This window comes from Thalia democratica, chromosome 7, assembly GCF_965202585.1.
Source record: "Thalia democratica chromosome 7, ktThaDemo2.hap1.1, whole genome shotgun sequence".
In the NCBI taxonomy this organism is placed as follows: Eukaryota; Metazoa; Chordata; class Thaliacea; order Salpida; family Salpidae; genus Thalia; species Thalia democratica.
In genome coordinates, this window is record NC_139171.1 from 30,040,948 (window position 1) to 30,064,267 (window position 23,320).

General features: G+C 24.7%; 1 protein-coding gene across 1 annotated transcript; it reads left to right on the forward strand.

Moving 5' to 3' along the window:
- Positions 1-15,670: 15,670 nt before the first annotated feature.
- LOC145840821 (uncharacterized) lies at positions 15,671-23,113 on the forward strand. The gene is made up of 3 exons (XM_082948160.1): positions 15,671-15,730; positions 18,015-18,164; positions 22,444-23,113. The coding sequence occupies exons 1-3, from the start codon at positions 15,694-15,696 to the stop codon at positions 22,953-22,955; spliced, it is 699 nt and encodes a 232-aa protein (XP_082804286.1). The 5' UTR covers positions 15,671-15,693; the 3' UTR covers positions 22,956-23,113.
- The last annotated feature ends 207 nt before the right edge of the window (positions 23,114-23,320 follow it).

Consider the following 23,320-nt stretch of genomic DNA (forward strand, 5'->3'; position numbering starts at 1 on the left):
ACTCCAGAAGGGTTTGGACGTGCTCCTCAAAATCAGAAGCAAAGCTGATCATCAGAAATATTCAGGAAATAACACCTACGCCCCAAGAAACGTCGAAGATTTAATAAGCGACCTGATGGAAGAACACATCACAATGCATTTTTTCGAACAAAGGGTAAGAGAGCAGGTAGGAAGCATGAGTTTTGCTAGTCTTTACAGGACAATGCCCTTGATACGACGTAAAAAAGCAGCTAGGGTGTTCTTCAGTGAACGTAATACTATAGTTGAATATGAAAAAGTAAAACTTTCGAAGGGTCTGAGCGTTTTAGAAAAAATTAAAAATGAAGCTTTTGAGAAGGTGAAATCAGGCAAAAACATTTATGCTTTGCGCAGTGTGGAAAGATTAATAAGCGATCTTATCAATAATAAAATCTCAACCCAAATATTTGAGAAAGATGTTAGAAAGCAGATTGGAAAAAAAGTTGTTTTTGATGATCTCTTCATAGCCCTGCCCTTGATAAGGAAAAGAAAAGTGTAAAACAAGCTACAAGTTTACAAGTTTATTGCAAAAAACAAAATAAAAGTTTGATAAACTGCATTCATGTTAACATAACTTCATTTTTGCGTTTAAAGGAATCTAAATCTATATTTAAGTTGACTACAAATACTTTCTAGTTAGATAGATATTTGCTATTGCGAACAATATATACAGTTTAAAAATTATTGTTATTTTCCTAAAAGATTAACAATGTTTTTATTAAATATTCTAAACTTAACTTATGTATAAATAACTTAGTAGTTAAAACTACTAACTTCGTTTGTATTTCATTTATTCCAATTGTAAAGAAGTCTAGTTTGTAATAAAACTGCTTTACATTTGATTTTTTTAGATTGTAAATGTTATTTTAAAACTATATTTTTTACCAATTATATCGAAATTTTTCGTTTATAGGTTTTAGTTTACTTAGATAAGTTTAGTCAATTGAATGTATTTTTAAATTCTACTCAATAAAAATTTAAATATTCAAAAAAAAGTGTTTGATTTATTGTTTAATCACAGTCTATCAATATGATTAAGTGAATAAAAAATTTATAAGTTATCATTTCCTAATTTATCGCTAACAAAGCTACTAAGATTTTCAAGTTAAAAACTAAGTTTATTAAGGTTGCATAATCAAATTTCAGCTAAGTGTGATTATGTTAAGTTGAATATGTCAAGTAAAATTAAGCACTATTTAGAGAATTTACCCTTAAAGTTTTTTAAACTAATGATTGTAAAGAATTAAATAATGCTTTTTGTAAAGATTTAACTCTTCTCTGTAGACGTTTTAATTTGGTTTAAATGTGCTTTTTTAATTATTTATATTTCACTTATTTTGATTAAAAAAAAAACTTACAAAAAGTCATAAAAATTACATAGAATTAAGCGATGCCCCCATAAAACATTCTTCGTCTTAATTTGTGCACGGTATGTTTTAGTGATAACTGCTACATGTAAAAAAAAAGTTTTAGCTAGAAAATATAAGGTCGTATTTTTTTGTGTCGAATACAGTTTGCTCTGTGGTGGTTTAAAAAAAATAGTATGGTGCCAACGTGAAAGTTTTATAATCATCTGAAGTATTGCTCTTTTTTAACTGAAAACTCAATGTATTTTTATTTAATACAGTTTTATGCTTACAAACAAACTTTAAATGCCATAGTTTGTGTGTAACGTTATGCATACAGTATTAATAATGCTAGTAAACTATGTAAAAAAGGCTAATTTCAATATTTGCTGAGTCAGCAATTAAAAAAAAAGTTTACACCCTTATCCACCTTACCCAACCGTATTTAAAATTAATCCAAAAATAAAGTTTTAATAATTATAATAAATAATAACATGAAATAAAAGTTTTTTTTTTCTGCTTATTTAGCAAATATGCAAATCATACTGACCTTAAAGTTTACTAGCCCTATTAATACTGTTTAAATTTTTACAGTTGATATTGTTTTATTAGTAAACAGTTCTTAAAAATAGTTTTATACTGGTTATATTAAAAGTTTTAATAAAATTTTAGAATACTAAGCTCAGTAGCTTAAACATTAAAGTACAGACAGTTTAACGTTTTAAAAAAAATAAACAATAAAAAGTTTAATATTTAAATGAAAGTGTTTTAATATTGTTTGATAACCATTAATTGTGATTAGCAGGTAAAAACAATACTTTCAAGTATTCAACTCCTAAATTATCACTATCAAAATTTCTAAACTAAAATTTAACACCAAATAAATTTATTAAAGTTGTGTAATTACACTTCAATCAAGCAATGATTATAACAGGGGTCGGCAGCAGACTTGTCAAACGAATAGTTTACAATTCGTTTTTTACAGTATATGAATGTCTCTCGTAGGGGAATACCCTATTTTTAAAAGTATAATGAATGAAATTCACTTGAATATTAAATCAAACAATAATTAAAGTGAAAAGGAGATAATGAATTAAAACAACCATGTAAGTTTTTTATTATTGAGGTTTTTGAAGATAAATAAAAAATGGTTAAGTTATCTTTACTAAAGAATTGAACAAAACATTTAAATTTAAGAAAATACTCAAAAAAATGGTGTGGTGTAGTTTAAGTCTAATGTAAAGTTATGGTATAATTTTGCAAATTAAATTATGTTCAGAACTTGTTTTGCTGTTTTGTCTTTTAATTAAAAATTTGATTGTATTTTGCTTGAAATCATATATTTTTTATAATTAGTACTGAAATGTAAAATGTTGTTATAGTAACTCAAATTCTACTTCTATACTTAAGTCAAAGTTTATGATTATTTTCAAATATGCTTATAACTACAAGTATTTTTTAAATAATTTCTTATTTTTTAGTTAGTTAAATTATGTAGTTGTCATTTTGGTTTTAAAGTTTAAAAAAGGATAAAGGTTTTAGTTTATTTATAATAAACATAGTATGATAAAATTAGTTTATTAGATAAGTTGTTAAGTCATATCTTTTCATAGTATTTTGAAATTACCACATACCTAATGTGATAAAAAAAAATGTAGTTAGATTATTATGTAAAATATGAAAAAAATAAAGTGAAGGATGGTTGAGTTAAACTTATTTTATTGATGCTGGTAAAAGTAGTTGTTTACTGAAAATAGATCTATTTTAATTAAAGAGACTTTGGCTGTTAAAGTCAAAGAGTACTGTAAAATCATGTAGAAAGGGCAACTAAAATGTCAAATAAAGTTATCACTAAAAACCTATCTTCAATCAATTTTTATAGCTTATGACCTAATTTTTTTTTTAAACTGATCCTTGTATGATTAAAAATAAGTCTAAATATTTTTTTTTTCATATAATTAAAAATAAGCGTTTTATTGAAATTTCAAATATATGTATTTTTAATTCTTTAACATTTGTTTAATCAGGCAAAGATTGCTTAAAAATTAAGGAACAGTATAGGTCTAAGTGAAAAACTATATTTATAGTCTTCTTCTTTTATAAGCAACCTATTATACTCAAGTTGATCAACTAAATCTCAAAATTGTTTTTATTTTCTAAAAAAGGTAAAATTAAGATCAATTTTACAAACTTAAAATTATACAAACTTAGATCAAAGTTGTTAATAAAAACCTGACCCCTTCACATTCCCCTATGGCTCAAATAGTTCATTGAATGTTCTAATAGTTTTAATAAAAATTAATTTATATCATATTTTTTTGGAATGTAAATTTATAATTGCAAACTATAAAAACTATGCAAACTTTTGAAAAAAAAACGAAAAAAAAAACTATATTTCTAGCTTATTTTCTATGGTTATGAGATGACATTACTTACCACTCTTTATCTTTGGCTTAGTTCATGTACTAAATATTAAATGTGATATAAGCAAAATTTGTTATGAAATAATATAATTTAGACTTGTTAAAACACAAATGTTGTTGACTAGCAAGTTTAGGCAGAATTTAGAAATTTATTTTGTGCTTTGGACTCAATCGTTTTTAAAAAAGTTGTAATGGTTATACTTTGTATATATAACATATTATAATAGTACTTTGGTCTTTTATAGGTATCTTTAGTTGAAATTATTTAGATAATTATAAATCTAAAAAGCTAGTGTTTAAAAACTGTATGAAATATTTTGAACCTGTGTTTGAGTTTGAAAGTTTTTTTTTTCCCTTAAATTAGTGTATTTAAATTTAATTTTTATATATTTTAGCAATATTTAAAATAATGTAACAAAGTATAAATTTTTTAATGTTATTATGTTAGTAATTTGCAGAAGTTTTTATTGACAAAATATTAATAACTAACTATCTACATGATATGTTTCATTCAAATTTTTTTGCTGTCCTACATTTTTAATTTTAATTTGACTTATAATAATCAGTGAATCTGTAAAACAGATTTTAATAAGTAGTAAATGCTTTGAGAACTTATCTACTGCAAAATGTTAAAAAAAATGTTTAAGAAATTTCAAGTCATTTTTAGTTCACTGCTTGATCAGCAGCTTGATCTTGTAGATTTTTAGAATAAAACCAATAATACAAAACGTTGACTACTTCTAATTTAAGAAACTCGTTTTTAAAACTAGAATTGTATAGTCTATATATAAATTTAAACAAAAATTTTAAACATGTATTTTTACACATTTAAACTTCAGTTGCCAATATACTTTCTATTTTCAAACAATATGAATTAAAACTGTTATACAAATTCAAATGCAATATTCCAAAATTTAACATTAGTATTTTCAGATCAACTTGCAAAGCCATGGAATTTTGTTTCTGAAACTATCCTTACAATTAAATTATGATGAAAGAGGATGGAAAGACAAGCCTCTTAAAGACTGAAACCATAATGTTTAAGAAAAATTGTCAGTGGCAGACTTCAAGCTTTTTCAACCAACAAAACAAAAACTGTTATAAGTGCAAATCAATATTATTAAGTTTAACACATTATTATGTAGATCAGTGTTACTACAATACACTTAAACAAGCTATATATTTAGTATAATAATAATATATATTAAATTTTCATCTGTTTTTTTTTGTCAAAGCTGTTTTAAGTGTTAACTTTTTAGAAATTGTTTGAGAATGATTTTTAGTTTTACCTTAACAAAGTTAAACATTAACACTTCAAATTTAAAATATTAACAAAAAGTAAGTATGTTTTAGATTTTTTTTAATCAATATCATACAGAACAATTTTTTAATCAAAAGTCATAGATTAATTTTGTTAAAATTTTTTGTTTTTACTATATGTTGTTTCTTTGAAAAGTTTTCAATGTTTTTGTTTTATTTATTAAAAACTTAATTTTTTGTAAGTTTAAATGTGAATATTACAGTTTTATTTTATTTAAAACATTTTTACTTTGTACAGTGTTTATTAAGCTACAATAAAAAAGATGAAAAAATACATGGTTTTAAGTTTATAGATATGAATGTATTTTAATTGTAAACATTAACCCCTTATATTTTAGTTTGTAAAATTATAGTTTTAATTTGTTTATAAAAATTTCTATTACATATAACATAAAATAGTTACATTATAATGTCACTTATTTATTCTTGTTTAAAACAAACTGTTTTGTAGAAACATATCAATATAAGCACCTTTTAAATTTGTCTTACATAATAATAATAATAAATTTTAGTTTGAGGTTGGTCAAAGATTATTAACAATTGCGCTTATAGAATCAAATTAATTTAGAAATTTTAAATAAAATCAAATAAGTTATTATTCAATTTAAGCAAGCATCTTAAAATGAAAATACTAACTTTACTGTTAAAATATACATTTTTCAATCCATAAAAATATATCATTTCCAATGTTTCAATTATTGTTAAGTACATTTTATTATTGAAATTAACAAATTTTGATCTAATAAAAGCAATCACAAATAACATTAGAGAAATGTTTAATACACAAAAAGTTATTTAAACATTTTAAAGTCATAAAAAAAGGAAAAATACAGTTGAGAAATGCATTAAAGTGCATTATAAACTTCTTCTTTAGCTTATTCTCTCAATTTTTAAACATTTTTTCTTTTGTATACTAAGCGCGTGCTTAGCGACCTTCTCGTTTAAACAGCTTCAATTAAGTTAAAAACAAATTATGACAAGTCTGGTCGGCAGTGTTATGTAAGTAGCGTGCCAAATATTTAAAAAAAGTTGCTCTCGAGCCGCACTTTGTACATTGTTATGCAGATATATTTACAAACTATAAAGAAAATATTGTGACCATGTCTGCTTGATGATTCCGAATGAGGAACAAACTGGGTCGCAAAATACCGCATGGGATGTTTTTGATGGTCAAAAGTTCATTTCACTGCTCACTTAAAGTATTTTTTCGAACAAAATTGAACAAGAGGGTTGCTTCGAGTATCTGCAAATAACTTTCACACATAGTTGAATTTTTTTTTTCATGTTATTTTTAATCAATACGCATAGTACTAATCCACCTTACCCAACAATATAACAAATAAATCGAAAAAGTAAGTTAAAATGGTTTAAAATTAAATAAATTGAAAAAAAGATCCAGTTTTGATATATGCAAAATAGTTGCAGGTTTTAAAGCTACCAAACAAGTTATGTTTTATTTCTAAAGCATTAAGAGCTTTTGATTGAATTTAGGCACCAGATAACAAACTCAATATACATATTTATGCGTAACTTTATTCTGAAATTTAATTTATAAATTTGTTTTTTTATTCAAAAACTGTTTAATGTCATCAAACAGACTTAAAGGCTTACAATGCCATAAACTTTGTATATTTGTTTTCTAAAGTAGTAAACAGACCGACTTCTGAACAATTTAAAACATTTTTATAGTTTATTTGTGCTAATAACATGTTTATTTCAACAATGTTCGATAGAATATATACTAAAAAAAAGATATTTTTACATATAGTAATGTATTTTTATAAAGATACTAAACTAGGAGTTCACAATATAAAATATTTAAAACGCAGAATGTTAACAATATTAAGCTTTTGTTAGTTGTGTACGGTTTCGACAAACCATTTGATTAAAAGATTAATGACAATACTAGCTTTAATCAGGGATAGGCAAACTGCAGGTTTCGAGATTGATGCCAAACGAAAATATCTCATTCAATTCTGTTGTAATGACCTGAACTGTTATTTAGAATCTGTAAAATAGTTTTGATATATTTTTAAGCTTTCAAAGTGTCGGTATAACTATGTAACTGCAACTTTGTTTCTATACAAACTTTTATTTATTTGTAAAGTTTATAACGCTACGACGGGCTGCAAATATATTTTAGTTTTTCGGTAAGTAAAAAACAGTTAATTCTGTAATAAGTTTTAGTTAATTTTACTAAGTAACAGGATATCAAATTGCACTTGATTACTGTTTAAATTTTATGGAAAGTTTTGAGCTAAAATCCTTGTTCATCCAAGCGTTTAAGAGAAAGCTCGCAAGGTCAAGTTTTATACTGATGCAAGTTAAGATAAGGAGGAAATGAAAAGCACATAATAAATTCCTGATGTAATGTTAAATAAAGTTAAAAACATTGCTATATAAACCAGCCACAGAGAGTGGTTGGGGAATTCTTGCAACAGAATGCTGCAGTTATCATGTTGTTTAAGAATAGAGATGTATGTTGTTTGATTATTTTGTTTAACGTTTTTATTTAACAATGATTTTTTCTCATAAATGTTTTTATAATTTTAGTTTCAAGCAGATAATTTTCATTTTAATTCAAATATTCTCAAGGTTTAATTACTTTAGATGTAATTTTTGTATAAAAGTTTTGACAACATTTAAAGTATTTTATAAATTTAATATTCCTTATAAATTTGTTAGTGTTTGCAATTGTTCTTTACTAAAACATGTTCATTCATTGTCATGCCTAGTTTTATATAGATAAGCCTTAAATATTATTGAATATTAGCTTTTAGTATAAGTAATTTACATTGAACTATGGTTTTTAGTGTGGTTCTACACTACATTAGAACCCTAAAAATGCGTATGTTTTTCTAGTAAGGTGGTTTTTTGAAAGACAATAACAGTATAAAAACTTGTTTATTCGTTTTAAATGTTTAAGAACATTTTTGTGAAGTTTTAGATTTTGAAACTAACAATGATAGTTTTTCTTAATTGTGAAGTTGTCTGAGTTTTTTGGAAATGTTAGAATACTGGATATCAATGAAGTAAACAAGACATTTAATACATTTTCAATTTTTAACTAAATTTTTTAAATTATTTCTGTATATACGCAAGTATAAAAAAAAGTCTTTTAAGCTTCAATAAACTACTAAAGTTTTTAAAAAAAACTTTAAGTAAGGTTTATCATATTTTAGAGTGTAATTACAAAATCAGCAGTTAACACGATTGCCAAAATAACCGAAAATCCTTGAATTTGAGAAATTAAAAGAAAAACAAAACCCGATGAAAACCTTAAAACTAGTTTTACATGTAAAATAAGAAAATTCAGACTAGATATGAAAAATCTATCTTAAAAATAAAATATTGTTATATATAAGTTTTTCATAATAAACACGTTTAAAGTAGCTTCACAGTATCTTTTAATTTTTTATATATTTCAAAAAGGTTTTATATCTTAAGTTTAATTTGAAATTTGAAATAAAATAAAAAAATTGTTTTTCAAAAACCTCGAAGAAATCAGAAAACCTGAAATAAGTTACCGAAAACCTTTTGCAACCCTGACTTAAGAAAATTTAGTTTTAAATTGGTGTCCCTGATAAAAAAAAATCAAAACTAAAAGTAGTCTTGGTTATTCACCTGTAATGCTATTCCAAGTTTTAACTTGAAAACAGTTTTGTTCATTAGAGAATATTATCCATATTACTATTACAGTTTTTGCCCAGGCAAGTCCTATGTAACAAAAGTGGGAAAGAGAATAAAAGAGAATGAGAGCGCATTTCTCTTTTATGACGCATCATCAAAACTGGCTGATGCAACATTGTATGTAATGTTTTTTCATAGGCTGATACAACAGTTATGTGGATAACCACCAGGAGTTGCAGAGACTGTTTACAAGAAAGACACTTGAATCGGTATTGAGTTATTTTATTAAGTTTTAGTATATGTAATTTAATTTGTTATATTTTAAGATAGTTGTTTAAAGTAAGTTTTGTAGTTCTCTTACTGTACATATTTATAGCTATTTTGATTTTCAACAAACGATTTATTAAAAGTTTTTTTTTCAGTGGTTTAATAAAAAGCGTTTTTTACTTTTTACTTTAACAAGATTTGTAACACAATAGGTTTACACTTGCTATGCTATTCACATGATACAAGGTTTTCAATGAAATTAAATTTTTCAACTGAATGAACTAGAAAAAGACTTTGCTTTATGTTTTTGCATGTTATATGTACAACAGATTGTGCTGGGTCTATTTATTTCAAGGTTGTCTGGTTAATAAATGAGTGAATTTTAAAGAATTATTAGTAATTATATTATAATTATTAATAATAAATGTTATATTAATATTTTATTCATTTATAATTATAGTTATTATAAATAAATGTTTATAATTAATATTTTCTTCTAAATGTTTTGTTTTGTTACTGTGTTAGATTTTAAGATATTTGATTTTATTTCTTATTTGTTTAATTTTTTACTATGAGTTAGAATACAGTTTAAAGTAAAATGTGTTTGTTCAATTTTTTTTTCTTTTTTTTTGGTTATTATACTAAGGTGTTACTAAGAAACTTATAAATTACTTTTGTATTTTCTATTTATTAATATTAGTTTTTTAATTACAAATGTTAACATTAATTAACTACTGTTGTTTTTATTTTCTTCTTGATTTTTCAGTATTTTGTTAATTTCTAAATATTTTTGTAGAGCTTGACAGTTTTACTTAGATTGTTGTTTATTTGAATTTGCAACAGATGTTTGTGAGTTCACATTGGTAGCATTGATCACATGATGGATTGCTGATGTATTTTTTATTGCAGTGTCCGCAGATACTTGTTGTTCAGTTTTAGCTTTATGATTTTCCCACGCTTTGTAATTTTTAGTGTTGAGATTTTAACCTTGTGAGTGTTTGCCAAATGAAATGTCACCAATGGATTTTTTTTACTTAAACAGATAATTTTTTTTTATTTTTTTGGTTAATTTAATATTAATTCTAAGGGCTACAGGTGATAGCAGCTTGCTTGCTTGACCTTTAAAAATGTTGTAGAGGGAAGAGTGAGTCTGATGTTTTTCTAGCATTAAATAAAGTTTTCTAGCTTTGTGGCTAGTTCTTCACTATTCTTAAATATTAGTTTGTAGTTATTTTCAAAATCTAAAATTAATATTTATCATGATTCAAGGTTATTTGTGCAAGTAAGTACTTTATGTGGTAATATTAAAGTTAGTCAATAACAATGTCAACAAAAGGTTCTATTTTTTTTCAAATCAATTTACAATTTAAATAATATTCATTTATTAATTTAACTAATATGGCTACATAAAATCATCACAAAATTGAAAACATTATTTCTCATAAATTATTCTTCTTATTTCATCTAACGCAGCAGCATACACACACACTCTCTTCCTTTTTTGTCAAAAAGAAAAATGAACGTGAGGTAAAATTTATTTTTATGATTTAAAAAACTTTAGATGACTAAGGGCAGTTTTTTTTTTGACTCAAAAAGTGATGACTCTGTTATCTTTTATAACCTAAAGTTTTACTAGTTAATACTCATTTCAGTTTAAACGTTTATTAGAATATATTCTCTTAGTTTAATTTATGCATAAAACCTTTGACTCTATTTAAATACTTTCATAAGCAGAAAGCTCTTAATAATGTTTTTTTTTTTTAGATGAACACTCTATTTGTTGTTCATAGTTAATAAAAGAAATGTAGCAATTGGTATTACGTAGCAATTAGCAAATTATATTAGAACCAACCAAGTTTGTTAATTTTTGCAATCCTTCATTTACAGGGTTATACTTTTACCCAGCAGCCTAGTAGTTTATACATAAATAATGTTAACTATATTTTTAATGTATATATGTAGTACAAAAAAATGTAAATCCAATTAATAGTTATAGTAAACTATACTATACTCAATTTAATAATTTTTGATTTTAAGTTAAATTTTATCTTAGTACAAACTATTATGCCAAGGATGTGATTTTTAGTTTTGTGGCTGTATATTGTTTAAGTATTTATTTATTTTCGTTTGTTAAGCCAATTGAAAAATACTATTAAAAAAAACAATTTTTAAAATTTCAAATTTAATGGTATTTTATGTTAAATGTAAAAATTGTCATTGTTGTTTATGCCATTTCATTAAACATATTAAACTATCAATTTAATTTCTGTGATATCTTGGAAAACATTAAAAAAATTAAACAGTTAACCTAAATTCAGAATTATTAGTATATATATTTGCTTCTCCTTGTTTTATCTTTGCAAGTAATATACTTTTAACATAGGAAGTTTTGAAAACATTGTACATTAAAATATTTTGAATTGAAAAAAGTTATAATTTGATAATTTAAACAGGCTACATAAGTTTAAAAAATAAACATACTTAATTTTCCTACATTACTTCATACAGTTCAATTTTTAAAGTAAACTAAAGGGCATATGAAGCTCACATTGTTTTTTAAAAGATAATTTTACTTTTAGCTATCCAGATACTTACATTTACAGAATTCAAAGTAAATCTTAACATATATGCAATCAAAGTTAGTGTGATTAAGTAGGTTTCTTATGAAAACAGCAAAATGAAAAGAATAAATATTAAATTACTAAAAATCCATGTTCTTAATTTCTTATCCCTTTTCATCAAATTTTACAGTTAGTGTTGTTAGCGTACTTATTAAAAAATTAACCAATGCAATATATATTAAAATTTTTAATCAAAATCAAAAAAATTACTTTTCATCTTATTTTAGAAGTTTTAAATCAAAAGTTTTGTTTATATAAATCTTTTGATTTTTAATTATTTTCAGAAATTTCAACACTTAAAATTATCTTTTAAACTATTGTAGGAATATTTTCTGAAAGTTTCAAGTTTTCATTTTAAAAATAATAGAGACTTTGGTTGATTAAAGAAATTTCCAGAAAATTGTCCATTGCGACTCTTTGTAAAAATATCTGTATCTCAAAATTTAATATTTTTTCTTTCTTTTTTAACTCACTTGTTATAATATTTTAATAATATTTAATAATTATAGTTATAGCTTTTAGAAAAAATAGTAAGAGAAAATATTAAATTTCCTAAAATGATAATATTACCCCTTCCCCTACGACCTTAATTTTGTAATTATTTAAACACTTTACTGTATTTTCGATTGAAAAAATATAAGTTGAAAATGGTAACCTTGTATTTTCTGATTTTCTTAAATTCTTCATACTTTTACGATAAAATGTAATTCTAAATTAAGCAAATTTAGTTTATATTGTATATTATTTTTAACAGATCAAAATAATTTGTTTATGTATAATTTCTTTTAAGTTTTAAAAATTTTTAGATATATTTTATAGTTAATTTTTTTTTCTAATAATTACATACAAATTTTACTAAAAGCACACTATTTTATTTTGTGCTCACTCTCCTTTTGAGAACATTAGATATTATCACAAAATTTACTATTCAGTGATGTACTCAAATAATACTTTTACAGAAAAGAATTATTAAGTAATAGTTAAAAAGTTTTTAGTTTAAAAATGGATCAAATTGAAATAAGGAAGGTGTTGAATAAAAGTTAGTTTTATTTATACAAGTTATCAAATAGTTGTAAATATAATTGCAATGTATCTATTATAGTTAGTTTTATCTTGGTTATTTAATAAAACTTGTAAGTAGCTATTGAATTTTTTCTAACAAAAATTTTTGAATAAAAACAACTGATTATTAATAAACATATATTTCTTATTTATGTTGAAACTAAATATGTTAAGTTTTTAGATAAATTATTTTGTATGTTTTACTAAATTATATATAATGATTTATAATAGAAATATAAATAAAAGTTCTAGTTAGTAAATTAAAACTATGATATTTTTGTAAGAAAAAATAATGTACTAAACATAAAAAATATAAATTAATTTAACTATGTTTTAGTATAAAGTTGACTAAGTTATGTTGAAAGTTATACTCTAAAACTAGGAAGGAAGATAGACTATAAATTGAATATTTTTTTGTTTATTTTAAGTATATTTTTCATAAAGTATTTCAATTGAGCTACTTTGGTTCTCAAAATAACTTAAATTTTTTTAAAGCAGTAAAAAGTTTGTGGTGGATTAGTAAAATATTCATAAATTATGACCTACTACAGTTAAATTTTAATAAAAAAACATTTAATTTTATGTTTTCTTTTATTTAAATTCTCATCGAACTTCATGTGATTGATAGTAATAATTTTTTATTCAAGATATCAACAGAGCTGAGTTTCTGATGACTTCCTTAAAACAGCTTATTGAAAAGCAAAGCTCAGAAAACAAAAAATTACGAGTCAAGAACTGCAGTTTGGAAAGGGAAAATAAAAATCTGGCTGAAGCAGAAAGTTTTCATTGTTCTAATAACAATCCAACAAAAGTAAATGAAGTTACACTTAATAATAACAAGTTGCTGCAAAATTTTGATAAGTTATCTGAGAGCAGGACTGGTGAGTTTAAAAAATAAACTTTTTTTGTTTGAAATATTTTTACACATTTACTTTAACAGAAGCTGGCAATTTAAGTTTTAACAAACAAACTTCAGACACAATAAATGTTGAATCAGTCAAAATCGAGCCAGATGAGTTGTGTGTTGATGATGAAAATTCAAATATGATTGACACCAATTTTAAAAAAGGTTATTATAAAATTTTTATCTTATTATTAGACAAGTATGTTACTATTTTTTTCTTATCGTTTAACTTTTAAATTATAACAACTACTGTATAAGTAAAAATGAAACATGTTGTTTATATTTGTTATGTTATAAAATCATGAAAACTTAAAATATAAAACAAACTCTACAAGTAGTGAAAAAACTAGAGCTAGTATTTGCACAAATAATTTAATCTTTTTCAAAATTATAATGATGATGTTATAATTTTGGTTGGATTTTGAATTATAACCTAAAGTTAAACTTTAATTATAAACATTGGCTTTCAGTTTACATTGTGTTAAATTTTTTATCATACTTCAAGTGACTGTATAGTGATTAAACTAGTTTTTAAGATTTAAATCAAGCTGAGTTTCTGATGTCTTGCTTGATTCAGCTTATTGAAAAGCAAAGCTCAGAAAACAAAAAATTACAAAACAATAATTGCACTCTCGAAAGGAAAAATAGAAACCTGACTGAAACAAACATTGAATTGTTGGATAAACTTAAGAAGTAATAGAAATAGTTTTAAACTATAACTACATATTTTTAGCAATAATAAAAAATACTATAATACTTAAAAATTGAGAAAAATTAATTTACAATGGTATTAAAAAAGGTTAACTCCTTAAAAGCTTTAATTTTAAAATATAAAATTATCACAGTTTAGAAATTGAAAAGAGAATGATGGCTGAAGCTAATGTTGAATTATCAGACAAAATTTATGCATTACAAAAAGACATCATGTTGAAAAATTCACAGTAAGACTTTATACTTCTACAGATGTTATACTTATTAAAAAGAATGTGGTATCATTTGAAAGGGTCAAGTATTGTCGCATAAAATTTAAATTTCTAATTTAACTAATAATATTTAATTTAAATAGTATAAATATCAGTAAAATTCAGTAAGTTTTCACAAAAACAATCAGAAAACTAGATAAATAATTTTTATAGTATTTATCCCATCTAAATTGACTAGTGATTTCTTCATTTTTATACTTGTGATATTAATTAGTTTTATTTCCCTACGCCTCACCGTAACAGACTATTAATTTACTTTTACTAATTTCTACAAATGTGTTTGTATGATGTACTAAGTTATCGCCTTTTATATCAAGAAAATAAGTTAAAACTTTTAAATGAGTTTTTTTACTGTTTTAAATTTGTTTAATGTTTTGTTTATAATTATTTTTTGCTGAATACAAATGCAGTTTATTTTATTTTTAATTCTCTCAATGTGTGTCCTGTCTTAGTGGCTCAGGTTTTGATGCCTGAGTCCAACATTGCACAATAGACAATATAATAATGTTAATTAAGATCTGATAAAAGTTTTATTGTCATTACGAAACAGTTTTTGTTTTATACTTATATATCACTGTAATATATTATATGTAAATGATAAATTAAAAATTTTAAATTATATACTAAAAAATATACTTTATATAAAAAGTGTGCACTTTTAAATAAGTTCATTACCAAACAGAATTATTCTTTCATATTTAAACAATAGACATTTCAGGTTGAAAAATATTAACAGAAATACATTTGTTGATCATATAAGAGAAAAAGATGAAACATCAAACAAAACTGAGAATGGTAAAGTAAATTATATTGATAAAAAAAGTTCATTACTTACAAAATTATATGTTTTTTTTATAGATACCACAATACAGCCACCAAAAGTAAATGAAGTTACATCAAATAATGACAAGTTGCTGCAGTATTTTGATAAGTCTCCTGAGAATAGGACTGGTAAGTTTGAAATTTCACTTAACTTTAACTTATTTGAATTTTATTTACACATTTATTTGAACAGAAGGTGGGAACTCAAGTTTTAACAGCCAAACTTCAGACACAATAAATGTTGAATCAGTCAAAATCGAGCCAGATGAGTTGTGTGTTGATGATGAAAATTCAAATATGATTGACAACACTTCAAGACAAGGTATAAGTAAAGGTAAGAAATAAAGTACTTCTGTTAATTTTCTTAAACAAATACATTATGAAAAATAAATATTTCATGTTTGATCTTGTTTTTTCTTCTATCTTAAATATTTTATTTACTGTTTAGACCAGTGGTCGTCAAGCTAATCAAATTCAGTGTACACCAAGCTGCAAAAAATAAAATTGGTGCACCTCAAAATCTAATTTTAATAAGCGCCGCTAGTAGTGGGACTACGTAAGCACTTTTATTAGTGCTTTTCACCCTAAAATTCATAACTCAAATTGTATTTACATGCAAACCATTTAACAACTGAAGCTTTAATTTTTTATTTCATCTTCTTTTTATATGACCTTTTTATTTGTTTAACCTTATTTTCACAATGATATTTTAGTTCTATGGCTTTGTTTTACATACTTATTAATTAAACACTTCTCTGTAATTACTACAAAATCTCCAGTTCAGTATTCTTTAAATACTTCATTAATTATTAAGTACATACTTAATCTAATTCTATGTATTTTTTGTGTAAGGTCAAAATTTCGTGCACCCATAAATAAGTTTCGTGTACCCTAAAAAAGTTTTGTGTGCACCAGTGTACACCTTGACGACCACTGGTATAGACGATAATGTTGATGAAAAAAGTAAAGCTAGTATTCACTCTAATGATAAAGTCTACTTTAAAAATTCTGAATTAACTCTTCCAAATAATGAAACTGACTCAAATACTGAAGGTAAGTTTTCTTAAGTAACTTAAAAATCTGTTTCTGTTTTAACCAATTGGGTTATTTAAATGATGTTTATGTCTTAACTACGTGGTCTCCAGTAACTTACTGACTGCTATACTTACGAGAAGTAAATAATATACTAACAGTATAAGTTACAAAACTATTTCCTAAGTTATGAATAAAACACACTTTGAACAAATGCTATTTACTTTATTTTCAATAAAATTTCTTAGTTCTGAAGAAAGAAACTATTAAATCACGACACAAATAAAATCTATAAAAAGTATCAACAATCGTAAAGTTATATAAATACTAACATCAACTCCGCGATGTAGACGTTTTCTTTATTCTCGATAATTGAATTAAAACGTTGAACTTAATCATAAATTGATCGTACCGCGGAATAACTTTGCAACTCACTTTTAACGCTTATTTGAAAGACAAACGCCGATATATACGCGTCTGAATTAAATTAACTCCTTAAAATAAAATAAATGTTTGTTTTTAATACTGGAAGCACGTCACGAAATCTGCGTAAAACAGTTTACAACATCCGCTTTAAAATACGAAAATGAGATGTTAATATCATTACACTGTAGTTCTTTACCAAATTTTTAACTTGATTGTGGAGTTTAAAACTTTTTTTTAAATTTTTATGCTAAGTATATTAACAGTAGGGTGGCTATACTTATATAAAAAACACCCTGTGCAAATTTTTAGATTATTTGAAGACATTTTCACGTTGGAGAAATTCAATTTTCTGAAAACCTACCCAATGCAAACTGTATGGGACCAAAAAAAATGCAACCTTAGAGTATTTAGCTTGAATCATTTTTCTAATGGCAATTATCACAAAAGCTCATTGTGCACAATTTATGATGAATAACAAAAAAATATGAAGGAGTTTTTCAAAATTTTGAAAAAAAAATTAAAATAGAGAAAACTTACAAAAATTGATAAAAATTATAAAATCAAGAACTGTTTCCATAAAACTTTCTTTAAATCATTTTAATTTGTGCACAATGTGTTTATGTGATAATTTGCACATGTGAAAAAAAATCAGCTAAAAACTCTAAGATTGGTTTTTTTGGTCCAATACAGTTTGCATTTGGTGGTTTTTCGAAAATCAAATTCCATCAAGGTGAAAGTTTTTTCAAATCATTTAAAATATTTCACAGCGTGTTTTTGTGATACTTGCCAAGTGTAAAAAGTCCAGATGAAAACTCAACGGTCGCCGTATTTATAAGCACCTTAAAGTACAGTATACTTAAAAACTTTTAGTTATTTTTCTTTATTCTTCATGGGTTTTTTTATTAACATAGAAACAGTTTAATTAATTTTTATTTTTATACAAGTTTTTTTTAGTATTCAAAGATTTTTTTCTTTTAATTAAGTCTAAAGTAAAATAAGATCTGTTTATTTTACAAAATTTATATTTTGTATAAATTTGAGTAAGTCATGGAAGACCTGATCATTACTTACCAATTATTTAAACATGCAAAAATATATATAGTTAAAAGCTAAATCAGTTGTTTTGTTTCTCTGAATAATGCTTTATATGTTTTTTTTAGAAGCAGCAGGCGTTCACTCAAAAAACTTCAATTTGAACTCAAATGGTGATAAGTTTGTAACGACTAAACAAACAATTGTTCCGCAATTCGTATTGTATTCAAATGGTGTAATTTCACCTATCAACAGAACAATAAAAGCTACGTCAAAAGGTAAAAAAATTGATTAAACTTTTATTTATACAGTTTGTTCAGTGATGTATATTCAATTCAAAAAGATCAGTTTGGTTTGTCAATTAAAATTCTGCTTAAGATGTATAATGCATATTTATAGATTAAAAAAAGTAAGGGCATAGCAGGTTTAAAACACTTTTTTACACAACTTAATCTTGTTTTATATTGTTTTTACCAAGCTACAAGATGCTTTCTACAGGTTTTAATACTTTAAATTATTTCTGAGATATAGCCGGTCAAAGTCGGAGGCAGCAATACGTTCCTCATGGGAGGCGCAAACTAAAACCGCAAATAACTTGAAATCACTGAAAATCTATCTCCTCCTACGTTTTTAGGATTACTACCTTAAATTTTTAAGAAATGTTCCTTGAATTGTTTAGAGAATTCTGTCGGAACAAAATTAAAACAATTAAAAAATTGAAATTTTATAACAAAAAAAACCATTTTTTTGTTAATTTTTTTAACAAAACTTTAGTTTTTTGTTTTTTTGAAAGTTCTTTCTGACAGATTTTTCTAAATATACCAAGAAACAGTTCCTGAACATTTGAGGTACTTATCGTAAAAAATAAAGAAGAACATACATTTTTAGTGAAATAGTCTATTTTTGCCGTTTTAGTTTGCGCCTCCTATAAGGAACCTATTTGCCTTCGACTTTGACCCGCTATATCTCAAAAATTATTTTTAATTATTAAAATATGTTAAAAACATCCTGTGGTATAGTAAAAACTTTATATAATATAATCGAATTGAGAAAAAAAAAAGTTTTTAACCCCCTTTGCCCTTAACATTGGTTCTTATATGAAAGTTTTAAGTATAAACTCTAAGTCAGTGTTTATACAGTATAAAAATTTTAGTTAAATTTTGAGATAAAAGCATTATTCGAAAAGTTTCCGGCACAAATCTATGGACCAAATGTGTTTTTGCCAGTTTTCTCGAATATTTGAAATTTCACTAAAAATACACTTTTTCCTTTATTTTTGAGCTAGAGACCTCGAATTTTCAAAAAAATTTTTTACTTTTAATGTTGGATTTTAAAGAATTATAGGAAATTTACATTTTAGATAAAAAAAATAATAAAAATATTTGTGATTTTTCACTTCGGTTTCATTTATCAAAGTTTTTGTTTTGCATTTAAAAGATTTGATTTATTAGAAATAAACTCACCGTGAAGATTTGAAAAAATATTGGATAAAAAATAAAGGAGAATATATTTTTATAGTGAAATTCTTTTTTTTGTGCTTTGGTTTGTGCCTTCTGTTAGGAACCTATTGAGCTCACCAACCTTTATCTCAAAATCCTCTTTGAACTTTTTAAGGGGTCAAATAGCTGATATTTTACTCTACAGAATAAGATCGACTTTTAAAAATAAAGGTGGACCCCCTATGCCCTTAATTGTTTTACAAAACTGTGTGTTTTGCCATCCATTTATTTCTTCTACTTAAAATGCTGTTTTTCAGGATTATTGCTGTTTTTTATTATAAGCCAAAAGATACATTTTATACTTTTATAAAAAATTTCTAAGGTTTTATTCTGATTACGTTTTAAGTTATCGATGCTTAGGTTTACAGAGTAAAATATCTATTTTCAACTTGATTGAATAGTTATGATCATTAAATGCAATAAAAAAACTTTTAAATACAAATGTTTTTATACTGATCTTCTTATTTACCACAAATAAACCAAACCTTTTGTTTTAGGTTTGGAATACGTTTCGTTAAAGTTTGCAATCTATATAAAATAATTGAAATTAAATTATTTAGTAACTAAATAAGAAATAAGTTCCTAAAAATAGCTATGGTTTTTCTTTAGGTATTTATAACTACTGAACTGAAAAAGTTTTAATGTTATATTATTTTTTTTCTTACTAGTATACATCTTCTAGAAAAATGTACCTAGTCTTTTTCAGAATAAAATATAGTTTAAATATTTTTAAAACAAAAAGTAATTTTATCCCAGAAGTTGTATCTCGATTATAATTGAGTAGTACATTTTCTTGTTTAAAATTGTTTATGTTTTTACAATAATGTTTTTCTTTGTCTTGACAGCATTTAACGTTTTTGGCATAAGTTTGAAAACTAGCAAACTAAAAAATTGATAATTATTTAACTTTATCCAAAAATAAATCATATTGCTTTACAACTTTTTGTGTAATATAAATTATTATAATTTTTATTAATACTTTAATTATTTTACTTTTATTATAATGAAGCTTACTGGCGGTATTAATGAAAAATGATAAATACTTTACATTGTATTAGCTTTATTTCAAATTCAAGTTAGTATGGGTTTTAACAGGGTTGCCACTTTACCTGGAAAATCTGGAATTTGACAATTTAGGCAAAAAAACCTGGAACTATAAATAAATTTTATATGTTAAGTATTAAGTTATTTACCTTATCTAAAAAAGAATGCTCAATTTACTGGAATATAAAGAGCTTATTTAAATAGAGTTGTGCAAATTAAATATTTTATTCACGACCGGTTTCGATGACAAAAAATTGTCACTTCTTCAAGCGAAATTATATATTAAATTGCCAAACTCTATTAACATGAAAAGTATAAAATTTTCGATATGACACAAAAAATTTATCATATAGATAATAATTTTTGTTCATCATCAAAAATTATTTAATTCAAAATAACGTTTAAAATAGCTTTTAGTTTCTTTTCAATGTTTTTATTCTATTTAACACAGTTTTTTACTTTAAACTTAACTTTAAACTAAAAGTAGACCTAAAAATGTGTACTTTTAAAAACCTGAAGGAAATTTTGAAAACCTGGAATTTTTCTTTGAAAACAAGTGGCAACCCAGTTTTAAGACTTATCATTAAAAAAATAAGTATATGACCTAATTTTTTTTTTTTTGATATTTATTAATTTTTAGATTAAAAAAAAAATTTTACTATCAGTTAATACCATTTATTTCATGTTTGGAAGTTAAATTTTGCATAGTTGTATAAGTATTGAATTATTTCTAAAAAAATATTTTAAATTGTTCAAATTAAATTTTTATTAAACTAAATTAAAAAAAATATTGTTTTAATTTAGTTAATATTTGTTTATAACTAAGTTTTAACCTTTTAAAACACTTTTCATTTCTAAACAAACTTTGAGAAATATATATTTTGTTATGTTAATATGAACAATGCCTAATACTTTAAACTAGGGGTGGGCAACGTATGGCCCGCGGGTCGGATCCGGCCCACAGAGTGAAAATGACCGGCTCTCGACCATTTTTTAAACTTTAATAGGATCCGGCCCGCAAATGAAAATGACCGACCACCTAGCAAAGTGACAAGTCCGCAAAGGGTTAATATTAAAAAATTTTTACAAAGTTTTATAATACTTTTACATAAAAAAACTGTAAGAATTTGACTTTGAAAACATACTTAAAAATGACTTTATAAGTTAATGTGTACTAATAAATACACCATTTTCTCTTAATATTTTGTGATTTTCTAACTTAATTCACAAAATAATCCTTGGGTAGCGGTGACAAAGTTCTACTAGAGTACAGATACTATTCAAACTCACGATTTAAAAGCATAGGGGGGTTAAACACCTTTTTTGGTTTTTGATCTTAATTTTTATTGTTTTTGCTAAGCTACAAATTACTTTTTACAGATTTAAAAAATTCAAAATAATTTTTGAGATATAGCCGGTCAATGTCGGAGGCAACAATAGGTTCCTTAAGGGAGGCGCAAGCTAAAACGGCAAAAATAGACTATTTCACTAGAAATCTTTCTTCTACGTTTTTTGAGATAACTACCTCAAATTTTTAAGAAATATTCCTTGATATATTTAGAAAATTTGACTGAAGGAATTTGAAAAAAAGAAATAAAAATTTTATATAAAAAATAAACAAAAAAAACAGTTTTTTTTTATTTTTTTTTGTTATAAAATTTTTATTTTTTAATTTGTTTAAATTCTGTTCCGACAGAATTTTTTATATATTGCAACGAACTTTTCCTAAAAATTTGAGGTAGTTATCTCAAAAAACGTAGGAGGAGATAGATTCTTAGTGATTTCCAGTTATTTGCCGTTTTAGTTTGCGCCACCCATAAGGATCCTATTGTTGCCTCCGACTTTGACCGGCTATATCTAAAAAATTACTTTGATTTTTTAAAACCTGTAAAAAGCATCTTGTAGCTTAGTAAAAACTATATAAAATAAGATCAAAAACAAAAAAAAAGGTGTTTATTCCCCCCTATGCCCTTAAGTATTATTTAAGGCACCTAATATATGTTTAAATTTTCAGTCAGCAGTGCTGTGCAGAACCTTCAAGAAAATCTATCAAAATCGAAGGAGACGATTGCCACGGAAGAACCTATACGTCTTCGCAAAAACGCGCGCAAAATGTTTCATCAGTGTGAAATTTGCCTCAAGACTTATCGAACTAAATTTAACCTCAAAATACACCAGAGGACTCACACAGGAGAAAAGCCTTACGCGTGTCCCACTTGCGGCAAAAGTTTCACCACCAAGTCTAACCTGAAAGACCATGAAATCACTCACAGTAAGGAGAAAAATTTCAAGTGCGAGATTTGCCCGGATGGAAGGTGTTTTAAAAGCAAACGTGAGCTGAAAATTCACATGCAATATCATTCAGAACCGAAGTACCCTTGCCCTCATTGTGACAGGAAGTTTCATACTTCGTCACAATTGAGCTCGCACAGCAAGACTCATTTCAGACCCCTTTTTGCTTGTAAAAAATGCGGTAAGAAAATGCGGCAAAATTTGAAAAGACATGAAAAAGTATGTTCTTTATAATTCATCTAACCTCCATCAATTAAAATTTAGACCAGTTTTAGTATATTTTATGGTCTTTTAAAAAACTTATGTTAGCTAAATCAAGTAAATATCAGATTTATGTGTTTTTTTTTCAAAAACATGATTGTGTCTTTGATCCATCTAGTTAATAATTATGCAACTTATAAAGCTAGTTTCTTTCAAAAATGTGTGAAGTTTTAGAAAATTTTTATCTATGATAACTAAAAATGCTTACATAATGTTGTACAAAACTTTTTTTAACATTAAAAGTAAAGTATATTATCATTAAGTAGTTCTACTAATAACTACTTATATTTTATGTAATGTTGTTTTAGACAAAATTGTTAACCTAAATTTAAAAATCT

What these genes read in the sequence shown, in the direction of transcription:
- LOC145840821 (XM_082948160.1), top strand. Translation starts at nt 15,694, where the DNA reads ATGATTGACAACACTTCAAGACAAGGTATAAGTAAAG. An exon ending in AAGACAAGGTATAAGTAAAG is followed by an intron (nt 15,731 to 18,014) that starts GTAAGAAATAAA and finishes TGTTTTTTTTAG; the next exon opens with AAGCAGCAGGCGTTCACTCA. An exon ending in AATAAAAGCTACGTCAAAAG is followed by an intron (nt 18,165 to 22,443) that starts GTAAAAAAATTG and finishes TTAAATTTTCAG; the next exon opens with TCAGCAGTGCTGTGCAGAAC.